The sequence below is a fragment of the Doryrhamphus excisus genome, chromosome 4, assembly GCF_030265055.1.
Source record: "Doryrhamphus excisus isolate RoL2022-K1 chromosome 4, RoL_Dexc_1.0, whole genome shotgun sequence".
In the NCBI taxonomy this organism is placed as follows: Eukaryota; Metazoa; Chordata; class Actinopteri; order Syngnathiformes; family Syngnathidae; genus Doryrhamphus; species Doryrhamphus excisus.
Genome location: NC_080469.1, coordinates 20,464,679 through 20,488,304, shown reverse-complemented (window position 1 = coordinate 20,488,304; position 23,626 = coordinate 20,464,679). Strand labels below are relative to the sequence as shown.

Here is a 23,626-nt window from a genome sequence, read left to right as displayed (position 1 = left end):
GTTGAGGAAACACTGTTGCGTTGCTGGCGGTGGTTGCAACGGCGTGGTTACGGCCGACAGTAGCCAGTATTGTTGTGTAATAAAAGCTTGTTAGCGATCACAGTCGTGTCCTTTCCATAGCGTCGGCAACGACGTTACAATAAACATAGACACGTATTTGTCTAACTCAGGCGGGGGAATACTTTCTACCAGTCTTCGTTCTTTCTTGCAGTTTCAGTCGCCCTTGGTTTTCCGACTTGTATTTGCATTTTTAGTTTTTTCGATCATTTCAAGAGTGTCCTCCTCATTAATGGTGATAAAACGTTCCATTTCTAATATTCTGTTTGCTATTTTCCCTATTTGTCAACCGCTGACATGTTGACAGAGCACAGACGGCAGCAAAACAAACGCTCGTGCGCTGTTCTCTGATTGGTTGTTTCACGGGCACGATACCAGAGCAGCGCGCTCTGAGTGGACAGCTACGGGGGCTGATACTGGACATGGTTAAACTCTATATTTTATCAGTATCACTGCCCTGGGCTTTGACACAGTATCATTTCGGCCTTTTCCCGTATCATTCATGGGCGCTTTCTAGGGTACAGGGCCAATTAACACTGTAGTATGTGATAATACTGCGTGACCAACAGGATCGCTCAAATGGCCAATTTCCCTTGAGAGAGAGACTGACAACGTGTGTGACAAAGGAATTACCAGGCTGTTCAACTGTGATGCTGAAGAAGACAACTTGAATGGTTTTGGTTCTCAGGAGGAGGAGGACGGTGATGAATGACTTTTCTGGTAGGCTAGTCTTTAATATTATATTCATATTCCACTCATATTGCAGTCCTTTAACGCTTTATAGCGCCCACGTCTGGAAGTGAGTGATGGATATTTGGCAGAGCTGACCCCCGTGAAGTGAACCTGATGAACTCATCCAATATTCTAGTTGCTCTTTTTCAGCATGTCCTTGCCCTGCATGATTGGACAGTACGGACGAGTTTTTTGGCTCAGACACAATGAAGGCAATGAGCACATGGACACAAGTCTTCCTTTCATCGTAATAAATAACCGTCCCCCGACTAATGCCCTGGATGTGGATGGGCGTGGGGCCAGCACGGAGGACAGGTCTGAGGTCAGGATTGAGGGGCTTGATTGGAGGATGGAGCGGGACGAGGACGAGGGCAGGGCAGACTTTCACTCATTAACGACTGAACAGATGCCAATCTCCCACAAGTCTTTGCTTGACACAAATGACCGAGGAGACACCAGCAGAGGATTGAACTTATTAACCGCGGGGGGGTTTATGTTAGTTGGTTAAAACCTATTTATTTTGGTAGCGCTCAAAGAGGGTGTTGTGTTTCTACAAATCTTTGGTCACGGTTCCTGACTGTTTTTTTTGGACTACATTCTCCGGTCAGTGCACAATACGATGCAAGCATTGTCGTGTTGTTAATAGACTTGTTAGCATCTAAGCAGCTAGCAAAACAAAATGGTCACTCATCTACGATCTGTCTAGTTTTACATTCATAAAACTGTTGTAAATGCATATAAATGATGAAGGAAAGGGATAAATGAACATTTCAAGTTACTTATACCTTCATTGAAAACATCCAGTAGCTGTTCTCAAAGACACCATGTGGCAGCGAGATCAACCAGCACCAACTTCCTGTTTTTACGACCGTCAACAATCTCGTCTTCAATGGAAGCTCGTTTCCGCCACTGAAAGAAAAAAAAATATGACAGTAATAAATAACTGTAAGACATAATTAGGAGAAAAAAGTCAAAATTACAAGAAAGGTTATAGTTATTACTTCATTTTGACTTTGTCTCATAGTTATGACATTTTATCACATAATTATGACTTTTTATCTCATAATTTAATTTTTTTTCTCATAATTTTGACTTTCTCATATGGTTTGTATCACATGATTATCATTTTTGTTATATAATATATATAACTGTATATAATATTATATAAAACAATATTATATATAATAATTTATATAATATTTCTAATAATTATTATTTTAATTATTATATTCATAATTATTAATTTATTATTAATTTTTTATTATTTATACTTTACTAATTATTAATTAATTTATAATATTTGTATTATATTTATAGCATTTATATTAAATATATATTTTTATATAATATAATTATGACTTTTTATCTCATGCGTTCTATATTTTTACCTCTTATTTCTTTCTTTCAGTGGCAGATCCATACATCCCATTTCATCATACATACATACATCAATTCATCATTTATATGTATTTATATATATGAATTTCAAATTTTTTTATATAAAATTATAATCGTAAAAGTATAAAAACATATCTCGTGTTAGGATCTTTGGCTTTCTATAAAGGATTAATTGGATTTACGTTATTTCTATAATGGGAAAAATTGATTCGGCCAGCGTCCATTCCGGTTAGAGTTGGATCTTGTAGGATTTCATGATGCTTGCAAAGGTTCCACTTTAAAAGCGCATGCAGCACAGTAGCAGGGCTGTTTTGACAAAATGTCCCCCTTTTGTGTGTGGCGTTCCCCGAGTAGAAGAGTTACGCCACGGGATGTGGTTAGTTTGAGGCCCATCTGCCACATCAGGCCGATTAAACAAGACTCTTCATTAAAAGAGACAGGAAGTCAATAGTCATTTCCCCAAAGGTTTGAAAAGTACGCAATGGGAATGGCCGAGCAGTGGCTTGAAAGCTTCGGAAAAGAGCTAAAAAAAGACTTGAAGAAGATTCCACGTTGGTTTATTCTTAGATTTGTCCATATATTGTCCCCGTCCGCCCACTTCCAAAATGACAGCATGATTGGCTGTGAGCTTTAGCAGGAAAAGCACCTACTGACCTTTTGGCAACAGCTGTCCACACTTCACACAACATGCCATTGTTAACAGCTGGCAGGGGTTTAACTAGCAATGGCGTGCAACAGGAGAGGAGGAGACGACGTGTCATCGTGCTGACCTTGACCGCGGGGACCGCTGTTCGAGATGAAGAGATGGACACGGTAAGTGTGGACATAACTTGCTCATGTAATGATCCAATATGCTCTCGATAACAATCACATCACATTACCTGAGAAATTACACAAATAAACTTGCAATGGACTATACTTTAGAGTAGTCTGTGTACAGGTTGGAGATTTGAAAACGAGTCAACACAGTCGCTGTTGTCAGTAGCAAACTACGGTCATTCCTCGCTACATCGTGGTTCAACATTGCTCCCTAACGCTATCATGTTTTTAAAAAAATACTTCATTAATCATTTTTGTGGTTGATTATCAGTGAAAGAAAAACGCATTTTTGTACAAATTTTATGTAGTTTTTGCTCAAATTAAGCATTTTAAAGTGTAAAAATCGAACTAAAATGCAAATACATTACAGTCATCCCTTGCTATATTGTAGTTGCTCCCTCACGCTATCAGGTTTTTCAAAAAATACTTCATTATTAATTTTTGTGGTTGACTATCAGTGAAAGAAAAACGCATTTTTGTAAAAAATTTAGGTAGTTTTTGCTTAAATTAAGCATTTTAAAGTGTAAAAATGCAACTAAAATGCAAATACATTAGAGTCATCCCTTGCTATATTGTAGTTGCTCCCTCACGCTATCATGTTTTTTTAAAATATACTTCATTAATAATTTTTGTGCTTGACTATCAGTGAAAGAAAAATGCATTTTTGTACTAATTTTATGTAGTTTTTGCTCAAATTAAGCATTTTAAGGTGTAAAAATGCAACAAAAATGCAAATACATTACAGTCATACCTTGCTATATTGTAGTTGCTCCCTTGCGCTATCATGTTTTTTTTGTTTAAAAACTTCATTAATAATTTTTGTGGTTGACTATCAGTGAAAGAAACATGCATTTTTGTACAAATTTTATGTAGTTTTTACTCAAATTAAGCATTTTAAAGTGTAAAAATGCAACTAAAATGCAAATACATTAGTCATCCTTGCTATATTGTAGTTGCTCCCTCACGCTATCATGTTTTTAAAAAAATACTTCATTAATATTTTGTGGTTGACTATCAGTGAAAGAAAAATGCATTTTTGTACAAATTTTAGGTAGTTTTTGCTCAAATTAAGCATTTTAAAGTGTAAAAATGCAACTAAAATGCAAACTCATTATAGTCATCCCTTGCTATATTGTAGTTGCTGCCTTGCGCGATCATGTTTTTTTTGTTTAAATACTTCATTAATAATTTTTGTGGTTGACTATCAGTGAAAGAAACATGCAGTTTTGTACAAATTTTATGTAGTTTTTGCTCAAATTAAGCATTTTAAAGTGTAAAAATGCAACTAAAATGCAAACTCATTATAGTCATCCCTTGCTATATTGTAGTTTCTCCCTTGCGCTATCATGTTTTTTTTGTTTAAATACTTCATTAATAATTTTTGTGGTTGACTATCAGTGAAAGAAACATGCATTTTTGTACAAATTTTATGTAGTTTTTGCTCAAATTAAGCATTTTAAAGTGTAAAAATGCAACTAAAATGCAAACTCATTATAGTCATCCCTTGCTATATTGTAGTTGCTCCCTCACGCTACCATGTTTTTCACAAAATACTTCATTATTAATTTTTGTGGTTGACTATCAGTGAAAGAAAAACACATTTTTGTACAAATTTTATGTAGGTTTTGCTCAAATTAAGCATTTTAAAGTGTAAAAATGCAACTAAAATGCAAATACATTACAGTCATCCCTTGCTATATTGTAGTTGCTCCCTCACGCTATTAAAAAAAAACAAACTTCATTAATCATTTTTGTGGTTGACTATCAGTGAAAGAAAAATGCATTTTTGTACACATTTTATGTAGTTTTTGCTCAAATTAAGCATATTAAAGTGTAAAAATCGAACTAAAATGCAAATACATTACAGTCATCCCATGTTATATTGTGGTTGCTCCTTCGCGCTATCATGTTTTTTAAAAAATACTTCATTAATAATTTTCGTGGTTGACTATCAGTGAAAGAAAAAAACATTTTTGTAAAAATTGTATGTAGTTTTTGCTCAAATTAAGGATTTTAAAGTGTAAAAATGCAACAAAAATGCAAATACATTACAGTCATACCTTGCTATATTGTAGTTGCTCCCTTGCGCTATCTTGTTTTTTTTTTAAATACTTCATTAATAATTTTTGTGGTTGACTATCAGTGAAATAAAAACACATTTTTGTACACATTTTATGTAGTTTTTGCTCAAATTAAGCATTTTAAAGTGTAAAAATGCAACTAAAATGCAAATACTTTACAGTCATCCCTTACTTTCTCCCTTGTGCTATCATGTTTTTTTTTAAATACTTCATTATAATATTTGTGGTTGACTATCAGTGAAAGAAAAATAAATATTTTTACAAATTTTATGTAGTTTTTGCTCAAATTAAGCATTTTAAAGTAAAAATACAACTAAAATGCAAATACATTACAGTCATCCCTTGCTATATTGTAGTTGCGCGCTATCATGTTTAAAAAAAACAAAAACACTAATGTAGTAATACGAATATAAAGATGACTATAGGGGTGTTACTTAATGTCTAGGTGGCTCTAATATTGTTAAACAATGTATTTTGAAGCTTGTAAACAGGCTTTCTATGTCATAACTATGAAAATATTCCATTTATGAAGAAGTTCAAAATCAGTCGAATGTGGAACCAATTAACTGTGATTAATCGCGGTTCTGGTTGCATCTACATGAGTGCTGCTGGACATGGTGGAGCGGCGGTTCATTTCAACATCTGGCTCCTGTGACTTCCTTGGGTAAAGTGGGCCACAGACTTCGTCCCCGCTTGGTAACACACACACACAGCAATCATATCTTCCAAGTCCTCTTCAAGTGGTCTGTTATCTCGTGTTGTCATGGAGACGAGGTGGGGACCTGCATCCTGGTGCTTCAACATCCACTATCGTCCACACTGTCCAAGACGAGTGGGCGGACTGGGCTGGTCCTGGGTTAGTATGTGGATGGGTGGATGGGAGTGCAGAGTGGGGGAGGAGAGGCAGACAAACAAGGTTCCCATGCCCTGGAGCCCCCCCCCCCACGGGAGTTTTAGTGGCAGATGTGACGTCTGGAGCTCGGACTTTCCCCCCCCCTTCATCTCTACTTCCCTTCCTGCCTGGTGTTGGCGACTGGATGTTCAGTGTCCCGACATGTCTGATGAGAGAAACACCGCCATCCATCCATCATGTGTACGCCATCGAGTGGTCCAATCAGCAATTAGCTTGTTGCTTCCTGTCTATTAGGAATTGATCCCATGGGCGTCCGTGTGTAGTCATGTCAACTACTCTTTAGCGGACCAGTCAATAAATAATTTAAAGAATGTGACCCACTATTGGGCCCGCGAGCCACCAGTTGAGAACCCCTACTACTACTATACTTATTTATTTGTGCATTAAAAAATAGCTAGCAGACCAAGCATTTTGAGCTTCGTGTATTTTATATATATATGTTTCCGAGCTGTCTGGTTTTTGGTGTAAAAGTGCACACAGCTATGAAGCACGAGGAGACTATCCTATCCATGATAAAAGAGACAGGAAATAAGGCCTAGCTTAAGACGCTGCGTGGATCCAAAAACCCGTAGACGAGACACAGCACAAAAGAGAGTAGGCATCCTCCCAGAGGCAACAGGAGCCATTTTTTTTCCAAGAGACTGTCAGCATGAGGTAACCATGAAGAGAGGCCTTTATCTCACTAATGCATTGTATTAGGACCAGTCTTTCAGAAAAACCTCCGTCTCAGAGCAACGGCGAGGAAAAGATCCGTATTGGATCCTCCCTCCTGTGAGCAGGTCAGGACTGAGTGAGCAGTCTCACATCTGCAGCGGCCCCTTTACTGTTTGATGCCCCTGGAGTGGCTGTCGACACCTATCCAAGGAGACTACGGAAGGAGGAGGAGGAAAGTCCCGGACGCCACCACGAGGCGCCCAATCAGGAACCTGAAGAGCAGCCTTGAGGCCTCTTCCCAAGCTCTCTAATGATCTGTAAATAAACAAACTGGAAGTCAAGGCCGATAAGCGGCGGTGTGCTGTGTTCCACGTCTTCTTTGGGAGAGTGAGGTGGTGGAAGACAAACAAATTAGGCATCATCGGGGAATAAAGAGACAGGAAATGACATCATATCCTCTGGGAGGAAAATAAATGACATTTTCATCCTCCTTCCCTGCAGTACAACAACTCAAGGCTGAATATGTAGAGTATGTGGTAGGGTAGTATGGTAGGTATTCTGGTAGCGAGGTTAGCCAGTATGTCGATTTGGAAGAATGGTTGGGGGAACGAGGTCAGTAGGTAGGCAAGAAGATTCCAGGTGACATGGGCACATGTCCGTGTAGGTTGGTAGGTAGAGAGGATCCTTTGTATGTGTCTAGACTTGTTATGAAGGATGTCAGGTTGATTAGAAATTGATTAGAAATGAGGTAAGTACATACTGTAGATAGGGTGGCTATGGTTGGCTATTGATCTGCCAACGAAGATGGAAAATAGGACCAAAAAAGCCTTGGAAGTCATGAAAAATATATGTTTGAATATAGGATTTATTGAGTGTGGGGACCATGTAGGACCAGGTAGGTCATGAGGATTGAAAGGTAAGATTGGTGTTCAGGTATAGCAAAGTAGGCATGTTGGGTTTTCTCATTTAGATGAGTTGGTAGAAAGTTAGGGTTGGGTTAGGGAGATTAGGTGGGTCGTCAGAGCTGGTTCTAAGTGGAATTGATAAAGCGGCTAGTCGGGTTGTCTCGCAGGCAAATTGGTAGGTAGGTAGAGATTCTTAGGTTGATAGAAAGCTGGAGTTGGCTCTCAGGTTGATTAGTTGGTTGTGAGATAGGGTTGACTTTCAGGTAAATTGGTCGATAGGTAGATGTGGTTTCTCAGGTAGATTGGTCAATAGAAAGTTCGACTGGCTCTGTGGTTGATTAGTTGGTTATTATATCGGGTTGTCTCTCAGGTAATTTGGTAGCTAGGTAGGGCTGGTTTCTCAGATTGATAGAAAGTTGGAGTTGGCCCTCAGGTTGATTAGTTAGTTGTGAGATAGGGTTGTCTCTCAGACAAATTGGTAGGTAGGTAGGTCTGGTTTCTCAAACTGATAGAAAGTTGGAGTTGGCTCTGAGGTTGACTATTTTGGTTATTAGATAGGGTTGTCTCTCTGGTAAATTAGTGGATAGGTAGATCTGGTTTCTCAGGTAGATTGGTCAATAGAAAGTCGGTCTGAATCTGAGGTTGATTAGTTGGTTGTGAGATAGGGTTGTCTCTCAGACAAATTGGTAGGTAGGTAGGTCTGGTTTCTCGAACGACTAGAAAGTTGGAGTTGGCTCTGAGGTTGACTAGTTTGGTTATTAGATAGGGTTGTCTCTCTGGTAAATTAGTCGATAGGTAGATGTGTTTCTGAGGTAGATTGGTCAATAGAAAGTTCGACTGGCTCTGTGGTTGACTAGTTGGTTATTAGATCGAGTTGTCTCTCAGGTAAATTGGTAGCTAGGTAGGTCTGGTTTCTCGGATTGATAGAAAGTTGGAGTTGGCTCTGAGGTTGACTAGTTTGGTTATTAGATAGGGTTATCTCTCTGGTAAATTAATGGATAGGTAGATCTGGTTTCTCAGGTAGATTGGTCAATAGAAAGTTCGACTGGCTCTGTGGTTGACTAGTTGGTTATTCGTTGGTTAGTTGGTAGATCGAGTTGTCTCTCAGGTAAATTGGTAGCTAGGTAGGTCTGGTTTCTCGGATTGATAGACAGTCGCAGTTGGCTCTGAGGTTGACTAGTTTGGTTATTAGATAGGGTTGTCTCCCAAGGAAATTGGTAGCTAGGTAGGTCTGGTTTCTCGGATTGATAGAAAGTTGGAGTTGGCTCTGAGGTTGACTAGTTTGGTTATTAGATAGGGTTATCTCTCTGGTAAATTAATGGATAGGTAGATCTGGTTTCTCAGGTAGATTGGTAAATAGAAAGTCGGTCTGAATCTGAGGTTTATTAGTTGGTTGTGAGATAGGGTTGTCTCTCAGGTAAATTGGTAGCTAGGTAGGTCTGGTTTCTCGAACTGATAGGAAGTTGGAGTTGGCTTTGAGGTTGACTAGTTTGGTTATTAGATAGGGTTGTCTCTCTGGTAAATTAGTCGATCGGTAGATCTGGTTTCTCGGGTAGATTGGTCAATAGAAAGTTTGACTGGCTCTGTGGTTGACTAGTTGGTTATTAAATTGGTCGATAGGTAGGTTGGTACAGTTGACTCTCAGGTATGTAGGGCTGTCTCCCAGATAAATTGGTTAGAAGGTAGATAAGTAGAGTTGGTTCTCAGGTGGATTAGTTGGTAGGTTCTGTATGTATGGTTGCCTCAGATGAATAGGTAAGTCGGTTTTGAGGCTGGTATATAATTCTGTCCATTGTATTTAAATCTCCCAGTTTTGTATTTATGACTAACAGTTCTGCATTAACCAACACAAACAAATATTAGACTGTTTAGTTCACAGTCACTGAGTGACATATCCCCACTGCACCAGTTGCAAACATACAGCCCTTTGATGCACAGCGTTAAATATAGAGCTCACGTCCCAAAGGAGTGTCAATCTGATACCATTGTCCCTCACCGCTTCAGTACAAAGATTTATCTCTAAAGAGACAAGGTGAGGGTCCCGGACAAAGGCCGGTTTCTACACAGCCTGGTGCCCCCCTCGTTATCACCTACAGGGCAGGGCTTCCTCGTGGAAGACTATGATGAGAAACATCCCGGCACCTTCTCTCATGCGGGATCAGATGTGCTGTCGACAACTTTTTGTTTGCTATGTTTGTCTTTTGTGAAAGGGAGTGTGCCTGTGGGGCATTACATGCTATTATTGATTAGCATCGTTCTTCTTTAGCAAGCATCATACCACCACTGCCCTCCTCTGGCGATGACTGTAAACGTCTCTCTGATAAATGATTTGTTGGGCCTAACTAGTACAGAGATTGGAGGAACTCTCAAAAGTACCAAAATTCTGCATACATGCAAATAATAAAAAATGCATACATACAAATAATGCATGAATTAAAATTACAAATGTTTTACGTTTAAAACTATATATTTAATGTAATTTTTTATTCTGCTCTTAAATAATTAAACGCTCCGGCTATAATTAGTGCATGTTTGCTATATAACAATTAGACATGGGACTCCTGTTTTTGAGCACTAAGGTCAAATAAGCGATATTTTTCTCTGAATTGGAGGAAATCAACAACTTTCCAATCTGAAAATGTCAGCTTTGGGCTGACAGGAGCATCCTGAAGTCGGTTGGCTTTTACGCCCAAAGTGCAGCTGTGTCAACACGACGTGATAATCTGTCCCAACGCCTGGAGTTTTTTTTTTTTGTTTTGCTTTTTGGATCTTGGGTTGGTTTTGCATCTACTGACATTTCATGGCGGTAAGTAAAACGGAAAATAAACACATGTCATTAAAAAGACTCATAAGCTTTCATTGAATTGTTCTTCTGTGGCTGACTTAGCATGTGGAAGCTATCTGGCTTTATGAAAGGGGGGAGGGTCAGAGGTCACTCCATCACCGCAACTGCCTGAGGTCAAATGAGCAGCCTAACATTTGTATCAACGCGGATGTTAGAAGGTCCAGAAAGTGAAAGAGGATACAATATTGTGCATATAAAACACAGCGGCAGCATGGCATTTATTGACACGCTGTAAGAAGACAAGTCATGTATTTTTTATTCATGCTGACGATTGTGGGAAAGCGTAACAAGTACAAGGTAAAAGATTTATCTGCCTGCTAAAGTGGTACAAGCGGTGAGAACCGAGCAGCTACTCACGTTGTTTACCTTCTCAAATTGCCTAATGTGACAAGGGGTCAAAGGTTAATCTGCTGAAACCGGAGTCCGGGTCATAAAGAGTTTCCTCAACGGCTTTTCTTCTTGTTTTCCACTTTCTCACAACACAAAGTATGAACCACCGGTGTCCAAACTTTTTCCAGGGAGGGCCACATCCACTTTTGTTAAATGGTCATTTATACAGCTAATAGTAGTATAATCCTATATGATATCAACCGATACAGATACCGATATGTGTAACATGAATTATCACATACTACAGTATTAATTGTCCCTGTACCCTAGAAACCGCCCATGAATGATACGGGAAAAGGCCCAAATGATACTGTGTCAAAGCCCAAGGCAGTGATACTGATAAAATATAGAGTTTAACCATGTCCAGTATCAGCCCCCGTAGCTGTCCACTCAGAGCGCGCTGCTCTGGTATCATGCCTGTGAAACAACCAATCAGAGAACAGCGCACAAACGTGAACACACAGCGTTTGTTTTGCTGCCGTCTATGCTCTGTCAACATGTCAGCGGTTGACACTCCCGGCGAAAGACAAATAGGGAAAATAGCAAACAGAATATTAGAAATGGAACGTTTTATCACCATTAATGAGGAGGACACTCTTGAAATGATCGAAAAAACTAAAAATTCAAATACCAGCCAGAAAACCAAGGGCGACCTCAAGCTTTTTTCTGAATGGCTCATCAACTGCAAGAACGAACAAAGACTGGTAGAAAGTACTCCCCCGCCTGAGTTAGACAAATACATGTCTATGTTTATTTTATCAATCAGAAAAGAAAATGGGGATGAATACGAGCCTGATTCTCTCAAATCAAATTCTGGAAACAAAATGGTCTTTTGATTAAATAGTATGTGATAATAAGCTCATGATTAAATAGTATGTGATAATAAGATCATCACATGGTTTGTCTGGTATCAGGCACAGTATCATGCCCCCGCGTGCCAGTAACCTTGGGTGCATGATACCTGGCCTGACACCAGACAAACCATGTGATAACCTATAAATATCTCCTGTGGTGGAATAAACACATATGTGTTGGATACAGAATTCTTTTGAATCTGATACAATCTGATACAGATATCAACCGATATCACATTTCTTTGACAATAATTATCGGACATCCCTAATAACAAACATTATTATTATTATTATTGTATAGCGGGCTACTGTAACCCACGACAAGCTACATCTCAACTCTAAACCCCCAACGTCACAGAACACATTTACTGCAACATACACGAGTGTGAGCTTTATTCATGTCTAAAATATTTACTATATTGGGTATTGCAAGTGTTAAGGTGACTATAGGGGTGTTATTTCATTTCTAGGGGGCTCTAATAATGTTAAAAAGCATACTGAAAAAATTGTAAACAGGTTTTCTATGAAAATATTCCATGTTCTGTATAAAGAAGAAACTACTACTTTGTGCAAATTCATATATCACAGTTGGGTCTGGTATGGATGCCCAAAAAAACCGGCAAAGGTTTTTTGTTATCATTATTAGTATTTTATTGTAATACTCCCCAAGTCACCATTTCACCATCACCTATTCTGAACTCTTACATCACCAATACATTTGTTTTTCTTTTTCTTCAGCAACTTTGTCCAAAAATCCTCCTCCCAGCAGGAATGGCGCCCCATTACCAGGTCATAGGCCAGAGGTCAAAGCGGCGACCCACTTAACTGTGACACAATAGGTCAGACGCGTCGCTATCACTGCCACGTCCACAGCTTCCTGGATATGTGGAAGCTGTGTTTTTTCTTTGTTCCTTTACAGGCCCATGACTAGAGGCCAAGTGCATGATGGTCGAGGAGGAAAGGGGATGTTTAGCCTTGTTAGAGTTGATGAAAAACTGCAGCACCCACATTCCTTATGTGACACATGAACACACGTCTTTCTCTTGTCTATGTGTTCATAAGATATAAAAAGAGCTAAAAAGAGGCAACTAAGAATGCACGTATTCCACATGTAAAGCCTTCCTGAAAAAAACTCCTAACTATTTTTGTTAATGTAGTTAGCAACATTGTTATGTCGAAGAACTACTTCACTGGCGTAGTGACACCTCGACACACCACACCAGCTAGTGGCTAGCCGTCTCGCAACTAGCTTCACCATACACCCACTCACAGTGCCTCAGGTCATTACCGAAAGGTAACGCTACATATTGGAGCTGCCGCTGCCGCCACCGCCACTCCTGCTGTGTTTGGAAAAGTTAACGCAAGGTGTAGCGTTCCTATGTTTCTATGTGAAATCATTACACCCAGGAAGAAAGATCCGGTTGTCATGAATGTACCTGTTACTACATGGTCAGAGCATGGATATCAAACCATAAAACCTTGTTTTCATAGCGGGTATCATGTATCACATGAGAATTATGGATGATGTTGATCTTGAATGTGTGCACAAGCTACCACTGGGTTGGTATGTTAGTGATGTTCATGCTGTCCTGCCCGAGGCGTGTAGCATGTGGAATGGACGCGCTATCACGATGTGATCTGTGTTCCGTTGGCACGTGCCCCCCCCTTACACCCCCAACCCCAGCTGCCTCCTTTTTGTCAGCAGTTAAACAGGCCACAGTTTACAGGCCTGGGGCGCCACCCATGTGGGTCTAATTTGAACAGATAACGTTAATTTAGCAGCTGACGTGTGGGAGCTGTTAGCTCAGGTGTTGTCATACCTTAGGGACATATAAAAACACTCCATGGGGCAGTTACTATATAGCAGGGTACTGTAACTAACTACTACCACCATTTAGTCTCATCGGAAAATTCTGCTCTCAGCGCTGGAATGATTTTGTTAGTTTGAAGCGTCTCAGGGAGGGAAAAATGGAAAGCTGCCAAAGTGAAAGAATCCTGCCTCAGGTTAGGAGGGAAAAAAATGATCTGATGTGCATTTATCTCTGCCTTAATATCATGTCTGATGCAGGCGGGGGGCTCATCAAAATCTTTTACTCTTTGTACACCCCTGCAATGAAGGTTTCCTTTGGGGCTTGCGTTATTAAAACTATTTACAAGATAAACTTTTTCATAACTAACACCCCTATAGTCACCTTTCTATTACCCAATATCGTAGATATAATCTGAAAAAAATAAGACGTATTAGCCATAAATAAGATAAGCAGTTATTTTTTCTTGACAGCGTACATCCTGTGGCGGCTACTGTCTCATCAATGTATTGTAATGGCGGCTTTAAATGGCTTTAACATTCGTATTACCCAATATAGCACACATAATAAGAATACATAAATCATTTAAGACATAAATAAAACTCCTGCTCATGTGTCATACAAATGGGGTACCTCGGGGACGTTGGTGGTGGGCGTACAAGAGGCCAGGAAAGCTGAGAGCTGAGTTTTAGCTTGTTGTTGTTAGCGTGCCTGTTGTTGATCATCACCGCTGGTGCTTGTCTCACCAAAGAAATAGTGACTCCTAGTGGCCAATGTAGAATACTGTATTCTCAATTACAATGCCTCTTCTGACTTGATTAGTTCATTTTGCCATTTTATGCTTGAAATGCTTAATTTAGACCCAGAATGAGTAAACAATTTGCTTAATTATGCATTATAGAAATCAAACATTAGGCCATATCCAACCACTAAACAACAATCACCTATTAAAGACGATAGAGTTAGGGTGCGATGTAGCCTTTTCCTTCTTGCTGAATCGTTTGGGCTGCCGTTGTGTCTCACTATCGCCCCCGGTGGCAGAAAACGGTATCATAAGATCAAACGGACCAGTTTCTGAGGCACTTTTTCTGGTTGGAACTTTCTCAGGCTTCATGTTATTGCTGCACAGATTTAAAGTTTGCCGTCGACTTTATTTCCTCGCGTCCCACTTCAGAGACAAAACGTTCGCTCTGTAGCAAACCGTAATCTTCAGACGGTGCCTGCAAAGTGTGCCCTTTGTGTCTGTCCGAATCTTCTCCCTCACTAATTAAGCATATGTCTCATTTTCCATTTCAGACGGCGGAAGATAGCGAAGAAGTGCAGACAAAAGCACTATTTTCATCTCGTCTAAAAGTCTAATGAGACCGGATCAAATGTAAACTGACACCGAGAAGAGACAAAAGGGAGGACGTAGCCGTGGGTGAGGGATGAGGGCAAGAAAGAACAATGGGCCTCGAAAGTGGCTCCACGGAGCGGGAGCAGTGAATGCAGATGATTCTGTAATGAGGGATTAAGTGGTGGATTATGGGTCTTTATTAAGATGTTTCTGATCCTCATTAGGGTGAATCTCATATCAGGGCATCGATTCCCCTCGTTCGCATCCTCTGGAGGAGGAAGATAAAGAAAAAGCGAGGAGGAGAAGAAAAGATGGAGGCATGTGCTTCTAATATGCTCCTTGGAGGGCGTCACTGTGTGAATTAGAACACATTAGAAAGTGACTTTAATACAAATATTTATAGCATGGATGGTTCTTTGTCTATATGTGCCTTTTGGGTGTACCACACCTCTTTCCCAAAGTCAGCTTGGAGAGGCTCCAGCTCCCCTAATGAAGGACAACACATATAGAAAATGATGGATGGATCCAATATACTACATAAGCTGTTTTTGCTAATATGGATGAAGTTTGCAGTGGTTCATCATCTTGACCAAGTATTCCCAATACTTAGGTAATCTTATATGACTGACGCAAAGTATGAGATACACTAACTAAAATGACGTTAAAGTACTGCCTTTAAATTAATTAGCACATTTTTAAAGGCATTAAATTAAAGCGGTAGGTTTACCCAATTTTTGACCGGTGACTGGAGTCAATGGTGGCTTCTGTCGCCTCCTGGTGGATATTAGAAAGAATGCAGCCTCACGGTTAAAAAAATCGCATGGGTTTGTTTTCAGGCATTAATTCGAATTTGATTTGACTCAATATTAATTTGTATATCTTATTAAACTTAGACTTGGAGTATAATGTTTGATTTGCATGTTTGCAACCTACATCCATAATAGTAAACACAGTTTATACAGTATATTGGATCGATACTTCATTTCCACTGTCCACCACATGGGGCAGTGTGGCGCTCCGACTAGTTCGCATCCAGCTCTTGGCAACAAAGTAGTTGTTGTCAAACGTTGCTAAGGATGTTGCCGGTCTACTTTACTCAAACCATTCTAAGGGGCAGAACGACGGTAAAGTGGGTGTAAATCTCCCACGATACAACATTGGCGACACTATGGATACATGGGACGTCTAACTAGTCGTTTTATTCACAGTGGATGTTCTCCAAACATTAGCTTAGTTAGCCCCAGCAGTGCTAACGCAGCAGGGTTGCAACGCTTTTAGTCTGCGGACTTAACTTGCTGATTTATTTTATTCTGATACGTCATTGGTTAATATCGGGGCGATGAAACAAGCGGAGTTTGCGATAAGTGGAGCTACAGGTCACACCGGCGCTGATTTAGCAGTTCACTAACCCGAGCATGTAGCTTAGCTTGTGGCTAGCCGCTAACAAAACAAACATGACAGAGAATGGAGTGGACAGCAGTCCGCGCTGTGACAGCTCGGAAACAGTTGTCGGTGACAGCGGGACGCCCAAGACCACAAGCAAGCTCTGCAAAGACTTCAAAAACAGCCTGAAACTGCAGCAGGATGCAAGGAACGCAGCAGGGGACAGCCCTTACCAGCCTCGGCCGCCCTCACTGCCCAGAACATGGAAGGGCAGGAAGGTGGGCATTCCGGTGGAGACTGTCCGAGCCAGGAGGCTGAGATCCAGCCAGGAGAGCCTGAGCGACCCAGTGGGCTCGTCAACAGACTCCCTTAAGGAGGACCAAGCAGTTTCACCTACAGTCGGGTTAGCTCTTGCTCCTGCATCCCCACTTAAGAGTGACCCCATTGTGGGCTCTGCTGCCTCATCGGGACCCTCTGTGTTCCGAAAGAGAGGTGGCAGCCTCTCCGAGTGTGATCACAGACCGACCAGCCAGCAGCAGAAGGAGGACTCCCCAGAGCTCCGGGTGAGGTCCGCCCGGATGCGCCTGTCCCCGCTGCAGTTCACCGTCCCGCTACCGCCCCTGCAGCAGAACTTGGTTTCCACCGCCCTGAGGGCAGCTAATAGGATTGACAAGGATCTGTTGGATTATGGGGCGAGGAGCGGGCAGAGGCTGCATCGAAACCTGAGCGAGAGCCGGCTCCTGGACGACGCCCTGTCGGATAGTGTTTCCGTCAACTCCATGAGGTCCACCAGCAGCGTGCTGAGCCCCATCAAGCCTCAGGATGTGAGGAACAGGTAGGCCGACACACTGGCAGTGGGCCTACATACATTAGACAAGCAACGGTAAAAAGTAGGTATCACCACCACACCCTTAGATGTGCTGTTTTAGCAACAAAGTTTTCTCCAAATCATGTACATCTGCTATTTACTCTTAGGATGTACTTTATTTTGGTCATTTAGAGGCTGATTTGTGTCCATTCTAGTGCACTCTGCCTGTGACAGATGGGTGGCATTGATGGGGAGGGGCTACCACAGGGATGCTTACTCAGCACACTTTTTGTCAGCAGAGATTTGTAGCAGGCGGAACCTCCAATTTGTGTCAATTTAGAAACCTTTTTCTTCCCATAGGAAATAATGGAACTAGAAAGTGTGGGTTTCAGTGTTAAATTAAACTAAACCACATGCAACGTTTTTGTGTTTATATGTTTGTGTTTATGTTTAATGATGAAAGCCTTACGCATCTCATTGTCACACAAGCGTAAAAATAAGTTAGGCGATGTATTAAACAAGGGCACTAATGGTCTTAATGATAAGTGCAGCCAATTAAAAAATAAAATAAAAAAATAAACACCCACCAAAAGCAAAAGATTTACCCACTCTGGAAGCTGCGTTTAAAAAAAAAACGCAGCAGGGTTGCTATGCTTTTAGTCTGTGGACTTAACTTGCTGATTTATTTTATTCTGATACGTATGTCATTGGTTAATATCGGGCCGATGAAACAAGCGGAGATTGCGATAAGTGTAGCTACAGGTCACACCGGCGCTGATTTAGCAGTTCGCTAACCCGAGCATGTAGCTTAGCTTGTGGCTAGCCGCTAACAAAATAAACATGACAGAGAATGGAATAAACACCCACCAAAAGCACTCTGGAAGCTGCGTTTAAAAAAAAACACTTCAGAGCACCTAGAGTGCTGAAACGATAAAATACTTTGCGGTTTTGACCTGAAAATGCTCTCTTGCAGGAGCTTCCTGGAGGGAGGTGGCCTGGGGAGCGGCGCCCTGCTGGGGGTGGAGGAGCTCACGCGTTACTTCCCCGACAGGAGGCTGGGGCTCTACATCGTCACCTGGAACATGCAGGGGGAGAAGGTGTGAGGCGGATACGGGCAAGGTGCACTTATGGGTACCTGCATGGTTTCAGTGTAAGAGAAAGTGTGTACATCTTCTATAGGGCTTACCATCCAACTTGGACGACCTCCTACTCCCGGCTGACTCTGAATTTGCACAAGACTTTTACATCATCGGGGTGCAGGAAGGTTGTCCCGACAGGTAACGAGACTGGAGGGGGCCCACTTGCTTTTGGCTTGTGTGTCACATTTGTGTGTGATGTGCGGCGTCTAGGAGGGAGTGGGACACACGCCTGCAGGAGACGCTAGGGCCGCATTACGTCATGCTCTACGCGGCCTCACACGGCGTCCTGTACCTCACTGCGTTCATCAGAAGAGACCTCATCTGGTTTTGCTCGGGTCCGTCCCCCTCACATGCTCTTTTTTTTATGAGCACACCCCATTAATAATGTGTGTGTTCTGCAGATGGCTTAGCAATAATGTTACTTTTTCTTCTTAAGAGGTGGAACACGCCACAGTGACAACCAGGATCATCTCACAAATCAAGACCAAAGGGGCTGTGGGCATCGCTTTGACCTTTTTTGGCACTTCCTTCCTCTTCATCACATCCCACTTTACCTGTAAGCCTTTGCACTTGTTGAAATGCTTACATAGAAACTCAAGGAACTGAACTGAATAAGATTAGCATTTAATGGCTCAGTTAAGGTCCTATATATGTAGTGACCACAGCTGCTCAGGGGGGTGGGGGGTTGGGGGCGGGGGGCATTTTGGGCCCCAGAATTCCTGTACTGATAGTCATTTAGCAAAATTCTGCTTATGGCGTTATGATATATCATGAAGGCTTTTTCTTCTTCCAGCTGGAGACGCCAAAGTGTACGAGAGGATTTTGGACTACAACAAAATCGTGGAAGCTTTAGCTCTCCCTAAAGGGCTACCTGATACCAACCCTTATCGCTCAACCTCATGTAAGAGTCTTCAACACGACCAGCACTCCCAAATACATGCGACACAAACGATTATTTGTGCAGAAGCCCAAACGTGCCTCATGCTCCCTTTCTGCAGCCGACGTCACCACAAGGTTTGATCAGGTCTTCTGGTTCGGAGATTTCAACTTCCGGCTAGGTCACGACCGGGCCGGCGTGGAGAGCATCATGGAGCGCGCAGCGGGTGGCGACATGGCCGCTCTGCTGGCGCACGACCAGCTCTCCAAGGAAATGAAAGACGGTAACTTTGCTGGCACAATAGTGGATGCATAAAAGTACTATTAGTAACAAGGATTCAGAAAAAGGGCCGGACCCAAGTGCATTGCATACAGACAAAAAAGTTTATGCACCAAAAACTTATCTGAAAGAAAATTTGCTAAAACGAGGTTGAAAAATTAATTGTCAACAAGACAGCAGACGGCGGCACGGCGGTCCAGTGGTTAGCGCGCAGACCTCACAGCTAGGAGACCCGGGTTCAATTCCACCCTCGGCCATCTCTGTGTGGAGTTTGCATGTTCTCCCTGTGCATGCGTGGGTTTTCTCCGGGTACTCCGGTTTCCTCCCACATTCCAAAAACATGCTAGGTTAATTGGCAACTCCAAATTGTCCATAGGTATGAATGTGAGTGTGAATGGTTGTTTGTCTATATGTGCCCTGTGATTGGCTGGTGACCAGTCCAGGGTGTACCCCGCCTCTTGCCCCGAAGACAGCTGGGATAGGCTCCAGCACCCTCCGCGACCCTCGTGAGAAAAAACCGGTATAAAATGAATGAATGAATGAAGACAGCAGACGTGAAAATGCACTGGAAAGGGGCGGGGTCTTTTCGGTAAGACACGCCCCCTAGTTACTGTTGCTGGGAGTCAAAGTTTTTGAAACAAATATGCTGTGGCTGTTGCAAGAAAGACTCAATTTTGGGTCTCACGCAGAGCTTTGTTTCTCAACGGTTCCAAACCACCGCATCACAAAGATGGAACATCTCTTTCATAGCGGTAACCATTGCGCGCCAAAAAAAAAAAAACGAGCTCAAACCACGCCCCCAACCCGCCTGCCGACTGGGAGAGAGACCCGCCCCCCTAGTGTCCAATACAATGGCGCTTCCGCTCAGCATTACTGTATATATTTACCACAATAGTCCCAATTTAAGACAGGTGCGCAGTGCCTTTTAAGATATCAAACCGCTATGGTGAGTCTGTTTAATCTTAAAACCATTTAAAAAGCTACATTTGCTACATTTAGTAGTTAGCTCGCGTTAGCCATTTAGCTAGCCGATATATATTAAGTTAGCGCCAACAGCCTAGCGTTTTACTGATAAAAAAAGGGTATTGCTTACCTTGCAGGAGAAAGGTGTTGATTTTCGATGTGGTGTTTATGATTATCGTTTTAAATAGCATAAAACGTATGCCAAAACCTTACAAACAAGCCGTTAAATTGAATGGAACCGCCAGGAATTTGTGGGTGGAGCCTGGTGTTATACTGATCTGCGATTGGCCAATGTGCCTTAAGGGGTGTGGCGTAGGAATGGAGGACTAGGTAACCAAGGAGACATGAGGCGGCTACAAACTTCTGCCAATAAAGATTGCACAATATACAAACAATTCAAATACATTAAAGTGAATAAATAGAAAAAATTAAAGTATGAATAAATAGAAGAATTAAATTGTCATCTTGTTTTCAGGCTCCATCTTTAAGGGCTTTCAAGAAGCACGCATCCAATTCCTGCCTACGTACAAGTTCGACATCGGCAGCGACATCTACGACACCACCGCCAAGCAGAGAACGCCTTCGTACACGGTGATAAAAGACCCTCTCCGCTTAACTCCAAAACCACCTTGAGGGAACTTGACATTGTTGCTGTGTGGGTTTGGTGTCAATCCCAGGACCGGATTTTGTTCCGGACCAGGTACGTCGACGACATCCACGTGCTCAAGTACACCAGCTGCTCCAGCATCAAGACCTCGGATCACCGGCCTGTCGTCGGCGTCTTCCACGTCAAATTGAAAGCAGGCAGAGACACGTGAGTTTGCCTTTTCCGTCAGTGCTGCTGTGCATCGAAAACAAAAATACCAATACCGTTCACAGCCACTGGGGGCATATTTTCTGGTGTCAAGGGGTTGCTCTGCTAGTCGGTGATGTAACATTTTAAAATATGGATTAAAATAAAACAATTTTTTTTTAAATTAAAAAGCTATTGATTATATGGCTTAAAAGTCAGATAACATTTACAACTAATAAATTATTGACTACACATACAGTGAAGAAAATAAGTATTTGAACACCCTGCTATTTTGCTATTTCTCCCACTTAGAAATCATGGAGGGGTCTGAAATTTTCATCGTAGGTGCATGTCCACTGTGAGAGAGATAAACTAAAAAGAAAAATCCAGAAATCACAATGCATGATTTTTTAACAATTTATTTGTGTGATACAGCTGCAAATAAGTATTTGAACACCTGTGTATCATCTAGAATTCTGACCCTGAAAGACCTGTTAGTCTGCCCATTAGAAGTCCACCTGCACTCCATGTATCATCCTGAATCAGATGCACCTGTTTGAGGTCGTTAGCTGCATAAAGACACCTGTCCACCCCATACAATCAGTAAGACTTTAACTTGTAACATGGCGAAGACCAAAGAGCTGTCCAAAGACACCAGAGACAAAATTGTACACCTCCACAAGGCTGGAAAGGGCTACGGAGCAATTACCAAGCAGCTTGGTGAAAAAAGGTCCACTGTTGGAGCTATCATTAGAAAATGGAAGAAGCTAAACATGACGGTCAATCTCAATCGGAGTGGAGCCCCATGCAAGATATCACCTCGTGGGGTCTCAATGATTCTAAGAAAGGTGAGGAATCAGCCCAGAACTACACGACAGGACTTGGTCAATGACCTGAAAAGAGCTGGGACCACCGTTTCCAAGGTTACTGTAGGTAATACACTAAGACGTCATGATGTGAAATCATGCATGGCACGAAAGGTTCCCCTGCTTAAACCAGCACATGTCAAGGCCCGTCTTAAGTTTGCATATGACCATTTGGATGATACAGAGGAGTCATGGGAGAAAGTTTTATGGTCAGATGAGACCAAAATAGAACTTTTTGGTCATAATTCCAATAAGCGTGTTTGGAGGAAGAAGAATGAAGAGTACAATCCGAAGAACACCATCCCTACTGTGAAGCATGGGGGTGGTAGCATCATGCTTTGGGGGTGTTTTTCTGCACATGGGACAGGACGAGTGCACTGCATTAAAGAGAGGATGACTGGGGCCGTGTATTGTGAGATTTTGGGGAACAACCTCCTTCCCTCTGTCAGAGCATTGAAGATGGGTCGTGGCTGGGTCTTCCAACACGACAACGACCCGAAGCACACAGCCAGGAAAACCAAGGAGTGGCTCCGTAAGAAGCATATCAAGGTTCTAGCATGGCCCAGCCAGTCTCCAGACCTGAACCCAATCGAAAATCTTTGGAGGGAGCTCAAACTCCGTGTTTCTCAGCGACAGCCCAGAAACCTGACTGATCTAGAGAAGATCTGTGTGGAGGAGTGGGCCAAGATCCCTCCTGCAGTGTGTGCAAACCTGGTGAAAAACTACAGGAAACGTTTGACCTCTGTAATAGCAAACAAAGGCTACTGTACCAAATATTAACATTCATTTTCTCAGGTGTTCAAATACTTATTAGCAGCTGTATCACACAAATAAATTGTTAAAAAAATCATGCATTGTGATTTCTGGATTTTTCTTTTTAGTTTATCTCTCTCACAGTGGACATGCACCTACGATGAAAATTTCAGACCCCTCCATGATTTCTAAGTGGGAGAAATAGCAAAATAGCAGGGTGTTCAAATACTTATTTTCTTCACTGTAATTCTATATTTATTTTATTAACCTGGACAAGGATTCCTCTGGGAGCCGGCCAGTTCGACCGCGTCTTGTACCTGGAGGGCATCAAGAGGCGAAGCACCCGAGAGCTGAAGATGAGGGAGGCGATGAAGAACCAAAGCAGCGTGTGCGCCATCTCTTGAAAACCTTTCCAAAACACAGAGAGGCATTCTGGGAGACCAGAGAATGACCCGCTCGCTGCAGGACGTGTACGGGCATGTCTCACGAAACGGCGGGACGCAGAGAGGGCGTGGCTGCACTTGAGGGCGGGAACCTTGACAGCAGTCAGTGCCGCTCCAAACACAACGGAACGCCGACTTTTTAAAGCGTGTTTTTTTGTGGTCATACTGCTATCAGTATTAAAATGCCTTGTAACTTTTGTAACCAGTCACAAGGAGCTGCTACTTTAATGTCACTAGATGGAATATTTTACTACATTCATGATGCCTTACATTGCCTCATATTACTGTTACGTGTAGCTTTGGATGCCATTTAATCCATGTCATGAACCACCATGCCATGATTTGGCGTTTCCAGGAAAAAAAAAGACAAAAAGTGCCTGATCGCATTTCCTCAGAATCTCTTTAGCTGCATCTTTTTCTACAGTAAAACGCTAACAATAAAAAATTGTTTTTAACGTCTCGTAAAGTGTTTTTTATTTTTTATAAAAGCAAGGAATTAACTGCTTCAGACGACCTGCAGCTTTTAAAAG

General features: G+C 41.9%; 1 protein-coding gene and 1 long non-coding RNA gene across 2 annotated transcripts; one reads left to right on the top strand and one right to left on the bottom strand.

Annotated features, from left to right (window-relative positions):
- Nucleotides 1-2,867: 2,867 nt before the first annotated feature.
- LOC131128475 (uncharacterized) lies at nt 2,868-20,507 on the bottom strand. The gene is made up of 3 exons (XR_009129644.1): nt 20,372-20,507; nt 17,937-18,058; nt 2,868-2,974 (listed from the first exon to the last, which is right to left on the bottom strand). It is a non-coding gene; the product is annotated as an uncharacterized LOC131128475 (long non-coding RNA).
- inpp5e (inositol polyphosphate-5-phosphatase E) lies at nt 15,754-23,551 on the top strand. Its single transcript, XM_058071357.1, has 10 exons — nt 15,754-17,010; nt 17,957-18,080; nt 18,163-18,260; nt 18,333-18,457; nt 18,559-18,678; nt 18,916-19,023; nt 19,121-19,282; nt 20,717-20,832; nt 20,919-21,055; nt 22,931-23,551. Exons 1-10 carry the CDS (start codon nt 16,247-16,249, stop codon nt 23,055-23,057), a joined length of 1,881 nt encoding a protein of 626 aa, XP_057927340.1. The 5' UTR covers nt 15,754-16,246; the 3' UTR covers nt 23,058-23,551.
- Nucleotides 23,552-23,626: the final 75 nt, after the last annotated feature.

Coding starts and splice junctions, on each gene's coding strand:
- inpp5e (XM_058071357.1), top strand. CDS start 16,247: ATGACAGAGAATGGAGTGGACAGCAGTCCGCGCTGTGACAGCTCGGAA. Junction 18,261..18,332: donor CAGGAAGGTTGTCCCGACAG/GTAACGAGACTG, acceptor TGCGGCGTCTAG/GAGGGAGTGGGACACACGCC. Junction 21,056..22,930: donor TTGAAAGCAGGCAGAGACAC/GTGAGTTTGCCT, acceptor AACCTGGACAAG/GATTCCTCTGGGAGCCGGCC.